This window comes from Podarcis liolepis (assembly GCF_965112155.1).
Source record: "Podarcis liolepis genome assembly, chromosome: 2".
In the NCBI taxonomy this organism is placed as follows: Eukaryota; Metazoa; Chordata; class Lepidosauria; order Squamata; family Lacertidae; genus Podarcis; species Podarcis liolepis.
In genome coordinates this window covers 91,845,602-91,866,634 of record NC_139555.1, presented here as the reverse complement: position 1 = coordinate 91,866,634, position 21,033 = coordinate 91,845,602, and the positions used below count along the sequence as shown (strand labels likewise).

The 21,033-nt window shown below is 43.4% G+C and overlaps 1 protein-coding gene across 3 annotated transcripts in view; it reads right to left on the bottom strand.

Annotated features, from left to right (window-relative positions):
- The window catches only part of SUMF1 (sulfatase modifying factor 1), a 71,624-nt gene that overhangs the window by 29,584 nt on the left and 21,007 nt on the right, over nucleotides 1-21,033 (bottom strand). For all 3 annotated transcript variants that reach the window (XM_083493126.1, XM_083493125.1, XM_083493124.1), the window contains exons 4-7: nucleotides 14,253-14,335; nucleotides 10,934-11,056; nucleotides 9,501-9,615; nucleotides 5,503-5,616 (exon numbers count right to left, since the gene is read on the bottom strand). In XM_083493126.1, the coding sequence (XP_083349252.1) occupies nucleotides 5,503-5,616; nucleotides 9,501-9,615; nucleotides 10,934-11,056; nucleotides 14,253-14,335 (435 nt within the window). The remainder of the gene's footprint in view (nucleotides 1-5,502; nucleotides 5,617-9,500; nucleotides 9,616-10,933; nucleotides 11,057-14,252; nucleotides 14,336-21,033) is intronic.

Below are 21,033 nucleotides of genomic sequence, written 5' to 3'. Positions count from 1 at the left end.
TCTGTGAGGCATAAACTACAGTTCCCAGGATTCTTTGGAGGAAAGGTGTGTGCTGAAAATGCACTTTAAATGTATGGCGTGCACACAGCCCTGGTTTCTGTGGGCATTGTATCCCTTCCATTCAGAACCTAGGTCCATCCCTGAGGCCTAGACTCAAGAAGGAAAACTGAGGGGAAAGTCTTTAGGCCAGAAGGTGGTACTCAACCTGGAAGCCTGCTTCCCTCCTTTAAACCTGCCCTGCTTCCCTCCATAGACCAGGAAAGGTCCCTGCTAAGCCTGGAAACTGGTTGAGGTGGAATATGCAAAGACAGATTCAAGGGAAAGCAAGTCTCATTACAGCACCCATAAAAGCTTGTTTTACAAGTGCTTCTTTAAACTGTCCCCCATCTGCTAACACTTATGAAACAATCCAAAATGCATTTCAAAACACCAATCTGTAACTGTCCACGTATAAAAATGGAGAGCTCTAACTTGCTGTGGCGCCACAAAGTTAATTTAGCCTTTCGGTGCTGAACTGCATACAGTTCTGCCCAGCAACCATGCATTTCCAAGAGCGGAAAAGGGCTGGAATTAAAAGCCATCTCTAGGTTAAGAAGCACGGTTCGTTTATCACATTCATGCTTGGCTGCTTCTCTGCAAGCTGATAAGTTATAGTTGACAAAACAGGAGGAGACAGTCGTTCAAGTCCTTCCTTTTTCTCACATACAACAGTACTGTTAACCAGCCTTCGCTCCACTGGAACTATCAGGAAAATGGCTTGGTTTGCTACTGATAATTCAAAGAAGCTATGCTGTTTCATTCACAACTTTGTTAGCAAGCATGATCAGGAAACACCAGATACTGAAACAATGCCATGTCAAAATACTAAACTCCTAAAGAAATAACCTAGGGTCCTTGGAGCTATGCCAGTGGGTCTGCAAAGCTTTGCAACTAGTGCCCCTCAGCTCATTTTCCCCTCAAGGGGAAGAGACAAAGGCTATCCCATTGAGATTGCCAAATGTTTCCTGTTGTCCTTCCCCTCAAGGGGAAAATGGGTGGCTCAGAGTTGGGCAAGGGTGCCCCAACTGCCTGGGGGAGCAGCTGGCCCATCGTTTGAAAAGGGGAATGGGGCAACTGGTTGGCTGTGTGTGTGTGTCAGGTAGAGTGGCTCTCACTGCTTCTGTATGAGTGGGTATGAGGAGCAGGAAAGATAAGTGAATGGGTTTTCCTTGCACAGGCATCCACATCCATCCCCTTCTCCCTTTTCCTCCTCCCTGGTAAAGTGACAGATGCAACCCCTGTGAGGTTCTGCAACTGTATGATCCCAATGAGAGCTAAAGTTACTACAGTGGAGGTGGCCCTTCACAGTTAGTACTATGGCTCCCTTCTAAAGAAAGAGCTGCATCTCATTTGCAAGGGATGGGGAAACAGAGGGAGAGAAAGAGAGAGCGTTCAGATAACCTGGAGAAGGGGAATCAAAGCTGAAAATCTGAAAGTTCTGTTGGCATTTGGAACCACTGATCTAGTCCACTCCCTGCCAAGGAAGTTGTCATGGACTTTGAAGACACTCAAACTCAGAACGCAAAGGAGAAACGTGCTAAGAGGAAGGCACACTTGGCAAATCCACACCGTGATCAACTCCCACCTGGGAACCAATGTCCCCACTGTGGAAGGACGTGTGGGTCCAGAATTGGCCTCCACAGTCACTTACGGACTCATTGTTAAAACCGTGTTTATGGAAGACAATCTTACTCGGCTATGAGTGATTGCCGAAGAAGAAGAAGAAGAAGAGGAGGAGGAGAAGGAGGAGGAGGAGACTATGGAATCTCTCATAGGTGGCCATTCAGCCTCTACTTGAAAAACTAACTCAAACAAAGAAGATTGCACCACCTTCTGAGGCAGTCTGCGTCATTGCCAAGCAGCTTGTGCCATTATGAGTTGTTCTAAATGTTTAGTCAAAAATTATCCTTTCTCATCATGTGAACTCATTTTTTCAGGGTCCTACCCTCTAGAGCAGCAGAAAACATAATTTGCTGCATCATCTAGGTCACAGCTCAGTATTTGACAACATCTTATCTCTCATTAATAGTAATCTCTTCAAGGCTAAACATAATTGGCTCCTTCAGCCTGCCCTAAACTGATAACTTGTACAAAAAAAATAAAAATAAGGATGTAAATCTCCTCCACAGCAGAAAGTGAGAGAGATGTTGCTCTAGCTAAAGGCCCTAATCCCATGCACCTTGCTCTAATACCATACTCCAGGGCTGCCTACTGGCCTAGTGTCATGAGGAGAAAACCAGCATGGGGCGGTGGTGGGAAGCAGAAGGAATCGCAAGGGGGTTGTTAGGAAGAAAAATAAAAAGAAGAAAGTCTTTGAAAGTGGGAGATGTGCATTAAATTTGAAAAGATATTCCAGTATTTACACAGCTGTGTGCTCCCGGTCTGTGCCGCAGCAGCCTTGCACCAAAATGAAAAGAGAAAAAAGACAGAAAAAGCTACTGTTCAGGATGGTGCTTAAGAGCCCAACTTCTTCCACTCCTCAAGCTCTGATGCCTTGACCCCAGCATGAAAACAGAAAGCCTCACAAAAACAAAGAAGCGGCCTGATGGAAATCTTAATTAGAGTAATGAAGAATTCTTGATTATTTAGGCCACCCGGAGAATTTGTGTTTACTACTTGACGGCAATAGTGTTTTGTAGGTCTGAGCATCAAGCTTTGCTTGCGCTTTCTGATTCAGCGGCTAATTAAAAGTTCCTGTTCCAAGCTAGCAGATCTGCAGAATCTTTACACGTTGAAGAGGAACATGGCACGACAGGTTCCTGTTCCTTTGCAAGAAAAAACCATTTTGAGCACCAGCTCAGCTAGATAAAGCCTATCTAGTTTGCATCCTGTTTCCCACAGAGGCCAACCAGATGGCTCTTGGGAAGCCTATGCTCAGGGCATGAAGGCAATGTAGAGTCTTTAAAACTCGCCCTCAGAGGAAACAACAACCCCAAGGACAGACAGACCCCCCATGACAGGAAGGGTGAGGAGGGATGCCGCCCTCCATCCCCAATGTGTTTCAAGAGCAGCTCTTGACAAATGAAAAATTCACTCATGAGAGATAACTGGAAAATCAGCTAGTCCATCTCACAGAGCCCGAAGTTTTCATTTTTTTAAGTTTGGTTTAGTCAACGTGTCTAGAATCTGCAAATTTCTTCAAAACCGCTCTTAAGCAGATAAATGAGACAGGCTGGCAACTTCAGATATATTTTCAGAGATAAGCAGATTCTAGCTGCCTCAAATTCAAACAAGCATATAAGGCTCCTGTCTGTGGGGATTCAGACTGTTTTCATGAGTGAACTTGTTAAAACCTTAACCCTGGGGGAGAAAAGAGAGTTGACTCTGAAACACATCAGGGATAAGGGATGTGTTCTATACAGCTGTTTTAATATTCTTTTCCCCTTGGATGCTTCTACAGATGTTTGTTCTCTGCTTTGTCTCCAGACTGGACCATCATTCACTTTGAAGTGTAACACCTTTGCAGGAAGGAAATAAACCCAGACAGGTGCCACATCCACTCTTTACTGCAGGACTAGCCAAGGTGGGGTGCCCTTCAAATGTTGGTAGACTACAACTCCTATCATCCTTGACCACTGCCCATGCTGGAGGAGGGCTGATGGGAATCCACATTTGGAGGCCACCTGCTTTCCTAGCTGCTGCTCCACTGGTGTTCCACCCCTAATACTGGGCTCAGGCAAACAATGAAGCTCAGAGCTGCAGGGAGGTAAAGCAGCCACAAACCCAAGTTGAGGTGATGAGGATCTTCAAAAGTATTCAAAAATGGTGCTTCTTTCAGATAATTCCATAGCATTAATAGGACACGGGTGTATCAACAACAATGATAGGCGTCTAATGCAACAGCCATGTTGAATAATATGAGCCTGCATATATATTTCAATCCAATGTCTGCATATCAAACAAAACAGTACAAAGGAAGAATGGGAGACTCTCTACATCGGGGGCTGCCAAGGTGGTACCCTATAGATTTTGTTGGACTACAACTCCTATTGGCCCCAGCCAGCAGAGCTGTAGTCCATAGTAGTAGTCCAACAATATTTGGACAGCAACACCATGGCTACTTTTGCTCAATACAGAGGTGGTTTTGTGTAGACACCTGCCCTCCTGGTTTGCCCTTGCTACCCACCATTGGCATGTGGCCCTGGGAAACTTGCCCAGCAAAGAATATGGCCCTCAGGTTGAAAAAGGCTGCCCACTCCAGGTGTATAGGAGTCCCTGCGTGACCTTCTATGCAGCTATATTTGAGCGTGCTGACTTTTTAACGCACCATAATCTCTAGAGGTGAAACATGACAAGGATGTGCTGCACTCGGAACAGTTTTTCCAACACCTTCACTGCTGAAAGCTTTACACCCCAGATAGTCATCTGTCAAATTTTAATTCCATCAGAGATTTCATGCAGGAGCACAGACAGCAGGCTGGTATTTATACCACATTTCCCATCCAAGGTTTGTGAAGCTGCTTATAACTAAGCATACAAAAAGTGCCCTTTGTCCTCAAAACCACCATAGAAGGTAGATTAGGAAGAGAGAGAGAGAGAGAGAGAGACAGAGACAGAGACAGAGACAATGAAATGTATGCCAAGGTCATTCACTCCAGCATGCAGGTGGGCAAGGATCTGAATGCTTGTTTCCCTGGTCCTTTTCTCACTATCTATGGTACCACTGGTCTTTAACTGGTGGGTCCTGACTCGTTTTCTAAGGCAGTGATGGGGAACCTGTGGTCCTCAAACAACCCTTTGAGGACCACAGGTTCCCCACCACTGCCTTAGAAACGACACCTCCCACCCATCACCCATGATCATCGGCCATGCTGGCTGAGATTGTCAATCAGAGTATTAGGCTAACCATCTGACTCACTAAAAAGAAATCACCTAGAGACACTCAAACCTGAGGCTGCAAAGATAGGACAATTCAACAGAGCAGTTTTGTGCCAACTCAAACATAAAAGCAGACAGACAAGTGATGTGTGTGTGTGTGTGTGTGTGTGTGCGCGCACAATCTTTAAAAAGAAGGCACATGTATGATTGTTATTTGACTGCAGCAGATTTCACTTTTCTTTCTAAAAAATAAGAGGGAAGTGAGCATCCTTCTGGAAAACCATTCCACAACCTCAGGGCTACGAATGTAAATTAATAAAAGGCTTTAAAGGTCAATTCTAGCACCTTGAGTTGGGTCCCAAAGCAAATTACATATGGAGTGGGTGGCTGTGGAAAAGATCCTGGGGCTCCTAGTGTAGACACAGCCATTGTATCAGGCGCAACCTGTTGGGAATTTTCCATTCCACCTTTAGTTACAGACATGGAGCTGTTACATGACACGTGTCTGTTTACAATCCAGCATTGTTTTACAAGGCTTTACACCGGAGCAGGACCTGCACTGTCACATGCAGAGATATAATCAGAAAAGGAGCAAAGCAACAGATGAGTGCCTTCTGATATGCTTATCAATAACAAAATGCTCACCGGATTGTATGTTTCATCTGCAGAATGCCTAACACCCCACCAATCCGAGGTCCACTCCCAGGCATTTCCCACAATGTTGTACAAGCCATAACCATTAGGAGGGAATGATGTTACCTGCCAAGAAAAGAAAAGAAAAAGAACAAAGGGTATTGGAGAACAGAGAGGTACACAAGCCAATACAATAATGTTGTTTTTATTCTCCACTTTTCATTTTATTTCTCCCCTGATCCAGAAGATAAATAAATCTGGTCCCTGTTTGAAGACCTCATACCTCACTGGCCATTTCACCTATCCGTATATATGACATTAGTCATTAATGGGCAGAGCTATCCAAACCCACCATCAGCTGGGCAAGGTGGGGTGACTGGGGAAAACTGTCCCTCCAGCTAGCCCAACTGGGCTTTACTGGCATCTTATCGGTTGCTGCCTGCCCAGTGGCACTCTTCTACTTGCCAAATGTGTGGGCAAACGTCTCCTCTAGACCTGGGCAATTTTTCAATATATCGTTCAAAATCGGTTATGCAGGCCACAGCACGATAACGGTTTCATGTTATCTGGCAAACAGCGCAATTTTGAGGAAAAACTGTGCAGCCGGCCAGTGCTTCTTAGTGCTTCCTCTGCCTCCTGCAGCGAGCGACTCACAAGAGCAGGCATGGCAGCCGTCACTTTTTGATTCTGCAATGAGCCCCAGCTCAGCTCCTTTGCCTCTGCAAAAGCCGGTGATGAATATCAAAGGAGCTGGGAAAGCAGCAGCCAGCTGAACTTATCCACCCTCTTCTTTCGATTTTGAAGCATGCCCTGGCTCAGCAGGCTAGTAGCCTGCGTGACAGGTCTGTAGATATGGTTTAGGTATGCTGGTCTGAGCCTTTGCCCCTTCCTTACCCGCGTTAAAGAAGAAACTGGGGTTGCTTTCTTCAGAGTAAAAACAAAAAACATTGCCCTGTTACTTAACTCTTTTTCTTTACTCCCGTCTCCCCTTCTGCCTATGTTTGTGTGTGAGTGCATGTGCTAAACCCCTTCCTGCCCCTTCCCACCACTCCCGTGTAAAAGGACAAGAAACCAAGTTGCCCTGTTATTTAAGGCTCTGTATATTCCTGTCTCCCCTTCTGCCTCTGTGTGTACGAGAGTGAGAGAGAAGCCTTTCTCTCCCCTCCCTGAAGCCTTTTACTAGCATCAGAGGCTTTGATGGAGCCCCTTTCCCCCGTGTAAAAGTAAGAAGAAGAAAAACAAGCTGCTGTGTAAGACATTGTTGGTTCACCTTAAATAGCTTCCCTCATATAAAAAAGGAAGTTAACAAAAATATTAAAGGATGTTATCTCATTGCTTGCTTGCCCTTCCTCCTTCCCTTTGATAAAAAGGGAGAGATTGGTGGGGTGGGGGCTTTGGAGCCTTCTGTGGGAGGGTGGAATGGAGGAGGCAAGATTTAACAGTTGCTGCCTTATGCTGAAATGGGAGATTGGAAGGTTGTTGTGAGGTGAGAATGATGGGGAGGGTGGGTGCTTATATTTAAGCAGTGCAAGTAAACGTGTGTCTGCTCAGAAGCAAGCTCTACTGAATTCAATGGGGCCTACTCCCAGGGAAGTAGACGTAAGTTTAGTTGAACTGAGTGGGGCTTACTCTACATAGAATTGCAGTTTGCCCTCTGAGTGGGGAAGGAGACACTAGTAAATTACTGATATTACTCTTAAATTGGTAGAAAATCATATGCATGTTAAAGTAATATTTTTACTAAATCTACTACTTCTGTAAATTTTAAATTTGCCCCTGAAACTGCAAAGAACATTAATATATTATCCATAAATCTTTAATGGTTTAGTTGAAGCATACTATCATTGAGTTAATTTTCATATAATTATATACATTAAATTTAGATTTTTTCTGTTGTTGTTCAACATTTTCCCAGATTATTTGTATTCACTATGAGTCACCACTGTATTCTGGATTGTCCTGGACCTGAATATATATTTGGTCCAAGCCCCAAACCAAAATCCTGTTTGGATGCATTTTGGCTTGCCTGCTGATGAAAGTGATGATTTCATCAGTGTGTGGTGATTTAGACCCATAACTTAGTAGGAGTTCCCAGGACATTACCATAGCTCCATCTTATTTCAGATACCGTGATATATCAGTATATCGTGATGTTTAGCTGGTGATATACAGTGGAACCTCGGGTTACAGATGCTTCAGGTTACAGACTCCGCTAACCCAGAAATAGTACCTCGGGTTAAGAACTTTGCTTCAGGATGAGAACAGAAATCACACGATAACGGCGCAGTGGCAGCAGGAGGCCCCATTAGCTAAAGTGGTACCTCAGGTTAAGAACAGTTTCAGGTTAAGAATGGACCTCCAGAATGAATTAAGTTCTTAACCCGAGGTACCACTGTATTGTGATACTGAAAACCAGATATCGCATCAGTGGCAGCGAGAGGAAAGACCCAAACAGGGACTGAACCAGCCTGGGATCTGCTGGATCCTGAGCCAGCCTCGCTGCCGTCAAATGAAAGCATGAGAGCCAATCTTGGTCCAGTCACTGCACCAGTTCCAGGCTGCCTACCTGCTTTCCTGCCAACTGCGTATCTAAAAACCAACATTTCCAGATTGGGCCTTGGCAGAAGGTTAGCAGCAGAAAAGCAGAAAGGAAATATGCAAGGTCATGAACAAGGACACCATTCAGGTGTGGAATGATGTCTAGGCGTGGGCAAGGCAATGTAAGAGCAAAACAATCGAATTACAAAATCCTTGACATTTTTTCTTCCTAAGCGACAATAGGCATAAATCACCATCATGGATTGAAACAACTTGTTCTCATTGCATTTACAAGAACAATTGTTAAGTTGTCAATCGTCTACTTGCTGATCCTGACATTTGTGACCAGAGAATGATTTGTAGAAAGAAAAATGACACCCTGCATAGGGCAAGCAGACAACCTGGTGTTTTCATCAACAAACCAGTTAGTACCGTATTTTTCGCTCTATAGGACGCACTTTTTCCCCTTCAAAAATGAAGGGGAAATGTGTGTGCGTCCTATGGAGCGAAGACACCATAGCCCCGCGACCCTCTCCCAGCTGGAGAGGTGATGCGCGGCTATGGCAGGAACCTCTACAGCCCCGTGTCACCTCTCCAGCCGGGAGAGCGCACGCGGGGCTAAAGCAGCCCCCTGCGACTCTCTCCCGGCTGGAGAGGTGACGCGCGGCTATGGCAGGAGCCTCTCCGCTGCGCCTTTCCGCTGCTCCCTGACCTGCTCTTTGGGGCTGGTGGTGGGCTTGCCCCCCGCCATCCCCAAAGAACAGGTCGAAAGGAACCTGAAGCCTGGAGAGCGAGAGGGGTCAGTGCACACCGACCCCTCTCGCTCTCCAGGCTTCCAAGGTAGCCGCCTGAACGCACCTTAAACGGCACCTTGTTTTAGAGCGGGAAAACAAGAGGGGGAAAGTTATCCCCCTCTCTGTGCAGCGCCTCCTGCCGCTTCACTGAAGGGGCGCTGGGCAGAGAGGGGGAGAATTTTTTTTTCTTGTTCTCCCCCCTCTAAAACAAAGTGCGTCCTATTGTCCGGTGCGTCCTATCGTGCGAAAAATACGGTAACTTCATTTGCAATGTAATAGGAATGAGGCTTCAGTCATCAGTTCATAGAGCCAAGGAGCCTACATCTTGAATACATGCCTTTTCTACACAAAAAGAAAGGAAAGGAAAGGGAGACTACCAACTTCCTGCTTCTCATCTTGTTCCGGTTTTGTCTCTTCCTGCATTCATACTAAGGATTAGTGTGGCATGTGGCCATTTTTAAAATGGAAAAGTCACCACAAAGTGACTTTTCCCCATTTTCAGGTGGGGTAGATGTCATGGGAAAGAATTTGTCCCTCAGTTTTTCCGCAGCAAAAGAGAGAAAAGGGCCAAATTGCACTCTATGCCTTTGCCTGAAATTGATTTATGTTTCCCATGATCTCCCAAGTTTATACACCTTTGCACTGATGCTTCCAGTTTATTTCATCCACCACACTTACAGGTGCAGTTCCTTGGTATCCATCTTCCCCAGTGTTGCTTGTAGGGAATTCTCCCTGCCAGATATTAGCATAGTGCCGACCACTTGGGTGAAGCTTGTTTCCCCAGGGGAAAAGTCTGTTGGAAAAAGCACAGGCAAGTGTTATTCAGGCCAACAGTGGGCTGCTTCTGGCTTGGTGATGAGAGAAGGTTCAAAAATGAGAGAAAAGAGTGGCTATGAATTTCAATGATAGTTTTATAGCTCCCAATGACGTACAGAGATAAGTGTTTTTAATCCATAAGAAGTAGGTCAAAAACATGTACCCAACATTTTCTACCTATGTGACAGTTTTTGCAAGGCAACATTTTAACATATCAAAAAGCAACACTGTTGATCCTATTACCCAAAACGTATCTCTGAAAAGGAACAAGAACTGGGAATCTGGAACTCTTATATAGTTGACATCCTGGGGGTCCAGATGAACAGGATATACAAAGCAGAATGTAAGTCATACGAACAGGAGATTAAGGCTGTGCTCTTGTTTACAAAAAGGGGACACTGTATTATCCTTCTGATTTAAACACAAAGTGGCTTTAAGAAACAGAAGCAATAATGGGATTAAATTTGGAGATTTATACATCATGCCTTGTGGGTCACAATTTCCACCGTGCAACATAAACAGCAGAATTTAACCACTCCCTGGCATTAGGAAATGTTAAAACGTGTATAAGGCAGTCCCTTCACAGTTTAAAGGAATATGGGAAGGGACTGGGCCTCGAATGACAATCCAATCCAATTCCTTTCCTCTTCCTCCTTTTCACACATCCCCATGTGCATTTATTAAAGTTCTATTATGTTGATGCTTCTGCATATAGCTGTTTACCATCAAATATTAAAGGCCATTTCTAATATGGCAGCTACTTCTCCCCATCCAGGTTTTCCAGGAGCTAGAATAATCAAAAGTCCCTTCATCACAAGGTGGGGGGGAGGAGTCTTCGTTAGTGGGGGGAGTCTTCGTTAGTTACAAGATTTGTAGGACTCATATTTAAACTTAAACAATTTAAGTTATTAGGGGGTTGCATGTTGTCTATTTAGAAGGTGAGACTAGCAAGACTTAAAGACCGAGGGGAATATATAGGATCAACTTAAGGAAGCATATACAGTGGTACCTCTGGTTACGTACTTAATTCATTCTGGAGGTTCGTTCTTAACCTGAAACTGTTCTTAACCTGAAGCACCACTTTAGCTAATGGGCACTCCTGCTGCCGTTGCGCCGCTGCTGCATGATTTCTGTTCTCATCCTGAAGCAAAGTTCTTAACCTGAGGTAATATTTCTGGGTTAGTGGAGTCTGTAACCTGAAGCGTATGTAACCCGAGGTACTACTGTATAGGAAAGGGCTTTCTTTGTTGTTTTTGCTTCCACTTGCAAAAAGGAAAGGATCAAAAGTAAAGAACCTATTCTCAAGGCCCCCTCGACAGCTATATTCCCATTCAGCCTCCGTTGGTAGCCGTTTTCCTGCCCAACTGCAAAATGCCACAGCGTCATTCCAAGAAACATGAAGAACTGGATGATCCATTCTGAAAGACAAATAAAACAAAAAACAAAATGGTGTGATCAAGGGCATCAGAGGTGCTAACTAACCTCAGCACAGGTCCTACAGGGTGAAACACTAAGAACGTCACACCAAACCATGAAACTGCTTGACACAAAAATGTACGAGCCCACCGAAGCATACTAAACAAATGCAACCTGCCTATTGCTAGTATTCCCCCCATTAGGCTCAAGTGGGTAGAACGACAGAACACAACACGAACATACAAAGATGACTGGAGGAAAAAAGAAAGTGAAGCAATGGCTCGGAAAAGCGTGGAAGGTGGAAATGGCAAGGGAAGTAACAAAACTGATTTTGGCGTATATATGAGCAAAGTAGAGTCACTGAAATACAAAGGAGATCAGGTACCTAAAGACCAATATGGTGGCACTTTTTTGAAGTGTTATTCAGACCTTTGGAAACCACTTTCATTTTGTGTGCACAACATAATGTCTAAAACGATATGGCAAACAATACTCTGATGAGTTCTAAGCAATCTTTGTTGAATGCTCATCATTATCCAAAGTTGCTAGAAAAAAGAAAAAAGAATGGGACATTGAAAAATTCATTTTGGGTTGAATATACGTAGCTTAATAAAACTATAGTTAATTAAGCCAGGAAATAGAAGTGCACACTCCCCCTGTCATCCCTCACCTGACTTCCTTCTCACGTTGGCCCAAATCTGGCTGATCTGTAACTCTACATGATGTCCCAAATGGAGATTTGTGGTTTAATAATGTCCTGTTTAGTCCTGTTTAACAATGGTCAAATTGCGGCTTGAGATCCTGGTTTAGTAAACAGACATTAAACCACAGAGGAGGCAGAGGGAGTATGTGTGGCATTCTGACACCCACTTCTAGCTTAATACATTATGTTTTCTTCAAGAAGAAAAGCAGGAACATTATGTCCAATCCAAGCCAGAGAGTTGCACTGCTAACTTGATTCACAGAGAGCAATGACGTGTGCGCATGCCACAGGACCAGCCAACAGTAACCAAAGTGCATTTAGCAATGCACACTCATCTCTCCCCTCTGATTCTCCCCCCTTCTCCAACGCACACACACACACCTCCCCCACATGCGGACTACATGTTGTGAGTTTTCACTCCTGCAGTCCCAATAAGATAATGGTCTTGCCAAAACAGTTTGTCTGAATCTCCCTTAGCAAACAACACTCCCTACACGTCACAAATTCAGCAACCCATTTTATTCATCTGTATTTGGCTTCTTCTTTTTTCAGGTTTTTATAAAACCTACAAAGGAAAGTATCATAGAACGCTGCTCTATAATAAGAAAGTGTCTTACACTGCCTTCTTATTATAGAATACTATTCTAGAATAGCATGCCTTTGACCTGTCCTAGGTCAGGATGACAAACTTCCAGAATGCAGTAGGAAGAAAGGGAGCAGCTTTCTAGAACTGTTATTTAGCACTAATTTTGACCTCTTTTTTTTTTTTTAATTAATTATCTCCTGGCAACTGGTGTAACTATTTTTGATGTCAGTTCATTCTCATTCTGTCCCATCGGAGAGCAAGTGACGGAATTGTCCTGAGGAGCAAGCATCAGATGATATTACAGTGATGTGGTTCTTGTCTTAAAGGATTTGAAGAATACGCCAAGTTTTGCCAGCCCTGAGGGGGAGAATCTGATTAATGCATGCTAATGACAGACTCAAGGCCACTTCATTTGTTGTAGCATTCCGCAAAGCGATTCAGGTAAGAAAAATAAAGGGTGCACATTGTGGTTACACATAATACTAATGGAAAGGGGTGCAGGGAGGAGGGAAGGCATAAATTTTGATAATAAATGAAGTAGAACAAAGCTTTCCATGAATGTTTGAGGCCTTTTAGGTCATTTTCTGCTCTTCCATCCCTCTTCTCCTGCCTTGCAGAAGCCACTTCCAGCTCCCTTGGCTTTTTGTATTTTGACAATATAAATGAGATTCGTTACATACTTGATTTAAACTAATAAAATAGTCTAACAGAAAATGTACCTGTGAGGCAGCTTAACAGCTCACATTAAAATTGACAAGCAAAAACTAATATAAAAATACATACAACTTCAGATAATAGAGCAAAAGCAGACCACAACTTTTAACATATTCTAGAAACAGCCCCAAAAAAATCTCAAATATGTGTTCTTGGTGCTGGGGATTAGGAGTGGCCTTTTTATTTTATTGATTGAATGAATTTATATACCGCCCTATACCAGCAGGTCTCAGGGCAGTTCACAGAATAAAATCAGAATATAAAAGTTTCTCTTAGGGTTTGTTTTAAATGTCCTGTTTTTATCTGAAGTCGTATGCATCTTTAAGTATTTTTTGCAGCCTTTCCCAGTTTGGCATTCTCCAGATGTTTTTGGCTACAAATCTCATCAGCCCCAACCATCACACCAGGGCTGTTGGGAATTGTGGTCCAGAAGGTCTGGAAAGCCCATGGTCTGCTGTTTTCATAGCACACCAGAATACTTCACCATATTACAGTGCTCCCTGGTACAACATGGTAGCTTTATTGGGGGGAAATGAAAAGAAACCCTGCATGCCCTCCTCAAATACTCTGTAAAGAACATGAGAAGGCTATAAACAGAAAATAGGTTCACAGATCCTATGGTACTCATAATTCCTTGCCTTGTGCATCTATAAAGCAATGCGTATCAATAGGTTAATGCTGTTCACTAGCCATGGCACCATGGTGCCATTTTTCAAAGAAGGTCTTAATAACATACAATGAAATGTTTTGTTTATGTTTTTTATTATTATTTGTTTTTTTTAAGCAAAGAAACGCTTCTACTAATGTTCACGGGAGGAAAATGGAAGAAAAACATGGAAACCTGAAAGGAAATTGATAGGTCAAATAGCAGGAAACCAAATACCCTAGGGATCACATTACTCACAGGAAGATGATGTACTTAAGGGCCCTTTCTCACTAAGTGTTCAGTATCTGGGCACAGATGTCGATGAGCAAAGTATATGCACCCTACATCCATTATGGGTACAAATGGCTTTCAAAAACTGCTGCTCTTCCTTTTAAAGGACAGAGCAAAGCCCTCTACCTCTCTTTTAAAAGCTGCATTAGAAATAATGTGGCTTTCATAATTGCTGAAATGTAATCCTTAATTCAAAATATCCAGTGAGAAGCAGCCTTAAATACCACAGCTGAATCCCAATACGTATCTGAGGCTCACCTGTTTGAGATATTAGAATCAGGACCCTCAGGGTGCTTCCAGTTAGCTCCTTTAACAGGCAGCCACCAAGGAGCAACAGCCACCTAAAACAAAACAGGCAAAGAAAGTGTTGGCAGCCTATCAGAGGTCATTCAATAAGGAAGTTATCATTGGCAGTAAAAAGAGGGGTAGGAAATGACTGGTGCACATTTTTGACTTAGTGGCAGTTAATGGTCCGTTTCAGATAAGTGTACATGAAACGGCTTTCGAACAAGCACCTTGCCTGTATGCACAATTACTTTATGGAAGCTGTGATTTGTCCAGGAAGTCTCTAATTAACCATAGTTTCCTGTTTCGTCCAAACAAGGAAACTATGGTTACTAGCTTTGGAACAAGCCAGGATCATAAAACCGTACTTTGATGTTAGACTATTGTGTGGCCTCATATAAAACAGCTTCCTATGTTCCATTATCCTATTCCGTTGATCACCTTTGGGTTTCTTTTCCGCCTTCCTCTGTCTGAAATGCTACACCATGAACGTTTTCTCCCATTTGGAACGCTTCCAGCAGCAGTCCCAAGAACATGGCTGAGTATACGTCATCCAACCTAATTCCAGTTGCAAGGGCTCAGAATATCCATAAAGCCCTGCCTAGGGATTTCTTACTAACCTTCCCCACCCCCAACATGTGTGTAAACATCACAACAACGTCCCAGTTTAAAGTTTTAGGTATTCCAACATTGAAAAAGCTTCAGGTTTTTCAGTCATCAACAAGGATTAGAGCTTTAATCTCTATTGCTTTCGCCCGTATTATGTTTCTAAAACTGAGAAGAAAGCAGAAACAGGGGGAGGGAGCATGTTAACTCCCTGGATGCTGGGCTTCTTTTTTGCCCAGGGCCTGTTGTTTCCCAACCCGTGCTACTCAAGATCTTGCTTTTCCTTAAACAGAATTTGAAAAGTGCAGGTGCACAAATGGCAGGGGGTGATGGGAGTTGTTTTCCAACAACACCTGGAAAATTCCACATTGGCTATCCATGCTTTTTTACATGTGGGGATTCTGTGATGAGATCCAATTCATACTCTGCTCTGCAATACAGTGGTACGTCAGGTTAAGTACTTAATTCGTTCCGGAGGTCCGTACTTAACCTGAAACTGTTCTTAACCTGAAGCACCACTTTAGCTAATGGGGCCTCCTGCTGCTGCTGTGCCGGCGGAGCACGATTTCTGTCCTCATCCTGAAGCAAAGTTCTTAACCTGAAGCACTATTTCTGGGTTAGCGGAGTCTGTAACCTGAAGCGTATGTAACCTGAAGCGTATGTAACCTGAGGTACCACTGTAAAGAGAAAATGACAGTCACCCATTGCAGGTAAGCCAAGTTCCAACGTGAGGTACGCCCACAATTCACAGGACAGTGCCTCTGCCGAAACAATGTCGCAACCTCAGTATGAAAGCTTCCAAGTGCCTATTAAGTCAATTATTTTCCAGCATCCTCTAAGTATGCTTCAAGCTGCTCTGTTCAAAATAGAGTGAGCTGCCTAAATCTTACATCCTTCCCAAAAAAATTCTCAGAATGCTGTAAAGCTTCTAATTGTTATAAATCTAATTAGCCTTTGTACTAATGAGGTAAGAGATATAAGAGCCCCAGATCATTTAATACCACAATCCTTCTCTTGCAACTAAGGGGATTAATTGCTTTCCTAATACCTTGCATTCTCATGCTTCGGATCAAAGGAAATGTGTTCTACAACAGAAGCAGCAATACGTCGGAAAGGGAAAGGGTTGGGGCAGAAACACAGATGTAGGGAGTATTGACTAGAGAGAAAAACATGGACTTCACTGTGCTCAACTCTGTAGAAGGGCTCTATAGATCAACAGATGCAATCCTCTGCTCCAAAGATAATGTATTCTGCACCTAAACACTTTCTGCTTTGGTACTTTTTGAGTAGTTTTGGATGTTGCCCTTTCTGTATTTGCCCTAATCATTCAGTCACAAAATAACAATTGCAATCTGGTTAATAAGCAGATAGATTTTTTTTTTTCCTGCAGCAATAACAAAAATCTTGGCTCTGTAGGTTTATAGGATGATGTATTGTAGGGTCAGGAATGGTGTCATTTAAGGCAGGGGTGGGAAGCTGTGGACCTTCAGGTGTCGTCAGACTCCAGCTCCTATCATCCATGAGCACTAGAAAGGGCTGATGGGAGTTGGAATCTGAGAACATCTGAAGGGCCCCAGGTTTCCCACCCTGGCCTTATATAAACTTAAGAGCATTGGGCTGTCTAGTCTAGTGCTGACTAACAATGGCTCTAAAGCAGAGGTAGTTAACACACGTCTCACAGGCTATATCTGTCCCCCCCAACCCTTGTGCCTGGTCCCCTCAATGTCTAATAAATAATAATAATAATAATATAGCAGCCTTTCTCAACCATGGGCCCCCAGGTGCTGGACTACAATTCCCATCATCCCTGGTCCTGGTCCTACTAGCTAGGGATGATGGAAGTTGTAGTCCAACATCTGGGGATTGAGAAAGGCTGATACATGTGATACTGTGAGGCCAAACCAGGTTTTGTGGCCTTCAAGTCCCCCCCAAAGTGCCATTATGTTTTTAATTTTTTAGAAAACCTACTGCTTCTGCAGGTCTCCTGCTGGGATTCTATGACCCCCGCAAAAAATTTGTGACACTCCCAAACCCCATGCAAAATTTGTCATTTTAAAAAATGGGGGGGGGGGGGACCTCTGTTTAATAATGAATACATGATAAAAACATTTAATAATGAATGAATGATAAAGACATTATTTAAAATAATTGGAAACCTTTGGAAGACAGCATTCAGAACTGCAGCTTTTGTCATGCCCATAATTACACTTTGGCTACACCCACTTTTGATATACAGCCTCTGGAGAACCACATCTGCCCTGAAGATCTCTCATACCCAAAGTGAGAATCAGACCACCAAGCCTGGCTCTTTCTCAAGATTTAGCAGTGAAACAACCTTCCCAGGAAAAACTGACATCAATGTGAAGTTACAACAGAGCCTTCCAACAGACCCACTCTGACCCAAGTGGAGCCAGCATTTATAATCGACCTGTTTTAACAACAGTGGCAGCACCAGACAGCAACATGGAGATAGCACAGAGGGAGAAGTGGCACATCAATTTAGAAAGAAGTAGATGGAAGACTACAAAAGAAGCTGGGAAACACAAAGAACAAGGTCCCAGAATTGGGGGGAATGGGGGTCACTTGTGGGATTCTGTGATAGGGCATTAATAGGGAAACTGGAGCACAGATGGTGCTTTGCAGAGATGCTATGGGGTTGCAGTAAGTTTTGACGTGTGCTTTGGATTCTCCACTTGGGTTCAGGGTATCAAATTCAAAAGGAAAGTAAGGGTAGATACCGAAGTATAGAGGAGGGTTCCGGTCTACCTCAGGGTCATGCTTTCTGATTTAGTAGTCTTCTCTCTTTACCCCAGATTTTCAGAGACTGGGTGTGACTACTGAGTGGTGAGACAAAGGAACTTATCCATACTCAGTTGCATTCTCTTACGCCTTCATGTAGACCCCACAGCTGAAACTTGGCACTGAAACAGGTCCTGCTACTTTGCCCTGGCTCAAATTAAACCCTGCCTCTGTTTGGGTCTTGGCATATGATTGTGACCGAGTCCTGATCCATTAACAAGCACAGGCTCAAGATCTCGGAGGGAAATGCTTGCATAATTGCAAATGCAGAGATATGGTGTGATGTATTCCACAGGCAGAAACCTCCAATCAATCGTTTTGCATTCTTGTGTGTGTGATCAGCTTACAAAACCCACATCACCATGACCATAGATTAGCTCCATCACTGCGCTCGCAAAGAAATCTGTGTTCTGTCGACAAGGCATTATTAGCCTTGCCAAGTCATCAGGTCACGGCCAAGCTTCCTTTAAAATGTTGAAACATAGCAATCTCACTTTTCCGTAAAGGCAGTTTATTTTCTGAAGTTACATAATGCCTAAAGCTGGCAGCTGCATACCAAATACTTGAATTCAAAGCCAAATGCAATACATACTTGGGGTAGAGGGAATTGGGGGGGGGGAGAAGAAAAGTCACAATTTGTTTCCTCAGTGTCCACCCCTACTCCCAAATCTCATTTAGGGTTTGAAACTCCTTCCAGGAAAAAGAAGTGAGCCCAAATAGGGATGATGGGTAGACAGTGGCGTGTTTGTGTTTGTGTGATTACATATCCATTTATTTACTTCCCACCCTTTGTCATAGTGTCCCAACATGGGCTACAACAATAAAATGCAATATTAAACTCAGTTTAAAGCAACTTACAATAACATCTGTCATGGATGCTATAACTGAGATTCCTAGGGATGCAGGTGGTGCTGTGGTCTAAAACCACTGAGCCTCTTGGGCTTGCTGATCGGAAAGTCGGCGGTTCAACTCCATATGGTGGTGGTGAGCTCCGGCTGCTCTGTGCCAGCTCCTGCCAACCTAGCAGTTTGAAAGCACACCAGTGCAAGTAGATAAATAGGTACCACTGTGGCAGGAAGGTAAATGGTGTTTCTGTGCACTCTGGCTTCTGTCACAGTGTCCCGTTGCGTCAGAAGCAGTTCAGTCATGCTGGCCACATGACCCGGAAAGCTGTCTGTGGACAAATGCCGACTCCCTTGGCCTGAAAAGCGAGACAAGCGCTGCACCCCACAGTCGCCTTTGACTGGACTTAACTGTCCAGGGGTCCTTCACCTTTACCTTAATTGAGATTCCTGTATTGTAAGAGGTTGGACTAGATGACCCCCAGGATTCCTTCAAACTCTACTCTTCTATGATTCTTCTATGAAATAGAGGCACATTCCCTAAACACCTACGCCAGGGGTAGCCAATGTGGCACCCTCCAAACGTTCTGCCCAGCCAATTCCCATCATTCCTGCCCATTGGGCAAGCTGGCTGCGGCTGACAGAAGTGTGTGTATATCAAGCTTATAACAAAGCACACTTTAATCTGCACTCAAACAACCCAGGCTATGTCTTACAACAAGATCTTTAATTCTTTCGTGGGCCAGGTTCCACATAGCCTTTGCTTACTGTGAAAGGTCTCAAAACCTCTTTCCTCTCAATGAAACGTTTGTGATGATGGAATGTACTAATGGAGAGACTGTTGCTTGTGCAACGCAATACTTAATCTGATAAAAAAGCTCCACGTCTGATAAAAAAGCTCCACGTCCTGTACAATGAGAGTTCCTGCTCTTTCAGCTAGAATCAGGACTGCAGCTTGCTCCCAACAGCTGCAAGAATGAGAAACCCACAGGTTGGAGCCTACAGCTGAGGAGACCGCACCTAAAAGGAGTCATGTTGTTCTAGCAACTGAGCTATTGGCCTCGGTGCCACCAAAGTATGGCCCTTTTCATGTGCAAATCCATACATCTTTGGCGTAAAAGTGTGCATGCAACAAAACATGTCTACAAACACCAGTCTCCTACAGAGATGCTAGTCATGGAGGCAGGTTTGCTGCCAATGCAATGTTGGCCGGAGAGGGAGTGACTCCTTTTACGCTCTCTGTTGTCCACCTACAAAATAAGTATGGCAGTAGCCAAAGTTCTTGGGAAAACATGGGGCAAAAAACCCTGCAAGAACATTCCATAGCGCTTTGCTAACTTAAAATATGTCATATAAATCATCAATAGTAAATCTATTTTTTCCCTACAGGTCTTGGGATACTTGCCACAGTTGCATGTTCAAGCTTTACTCTGCCAGAGGGAGGGCTTATAAATTACAAAAAACAAAAAGGGTTTTGGTCCCTTTATTGTACCATTGCTAACCTGTTTACTTTGATAATTTCGATTCTTACTAATGCAATACTGTCATGCTGTTGCATTAAAAGAATTATGGAACATTGCTGGGGTACATTTGTTTTGAAGATGACTGTTTACAGAGTGGTTATTTACAAAATCATGAAAATACTTCTAATTCCCTTAGGTTGGCAAGACTGTGTGTTCTAAAACTGGAAATGGTTCCAGATTCAAAGAGGAAAATGTCCATTTAAAGAAACATCGTTGCTTTGTTTACCACCCTTTAACTCACAATAGCACCCATGTAATACATAGCAGCTAATGTTTGGAAATCCAAGGAAAGTGCATTTAAGGATTAGGCATTCTTCTCCCTCCCACCCAAAACTGCCATCTTATGCATAGTGACATCAGGAATTAGGCATGCACGCGCACGCGCACACACACACACACACACACACACTTCCCACCCACCCATCCATGCACTCCCTTGCAGAAGTGACTGTCTAAACTGCGGTATCTCTCAAAAATGGATATCAAACGTTTTTAGTTTATCAAATAAATGTAGGCTTTCTCAGTTCATGCATTTGTTCTGATTCAATATAAGATTCATACATGTTGGTAAATGCATGAGCCTGAAGCACAACCAGGGTAGAGTGCGGAGATAATAGCCAAACAGCTTCTTAAGTCTTTTCACTTTGACATCAAAACCAAAGACCATTTACTGAAAATAAAGCCAATAAAATGAGGTCCGATACTCTAATGCTGGATGTGCCTAACTGTAGAAAACAAATCCATTAAAATGCCACTTTTTAATAAAAGAAAACGAATGTTGACATTCTGTTTGTCCTGTTTGTTAGGAAGCTTTAGTGCCTTAACTTTAGTTATTTCCCAAAAGCTCAATTAACAAAATTGAAGTGAATTCTATTGTACTCTCTCACGAAATTTATTGTATTGAATGTTACCTATCAGAAGTAGCACAATCGAGAAAAAAAAGAATGAAAGCTGGACTCTTGATTAATGTGACATGTTTTGGCA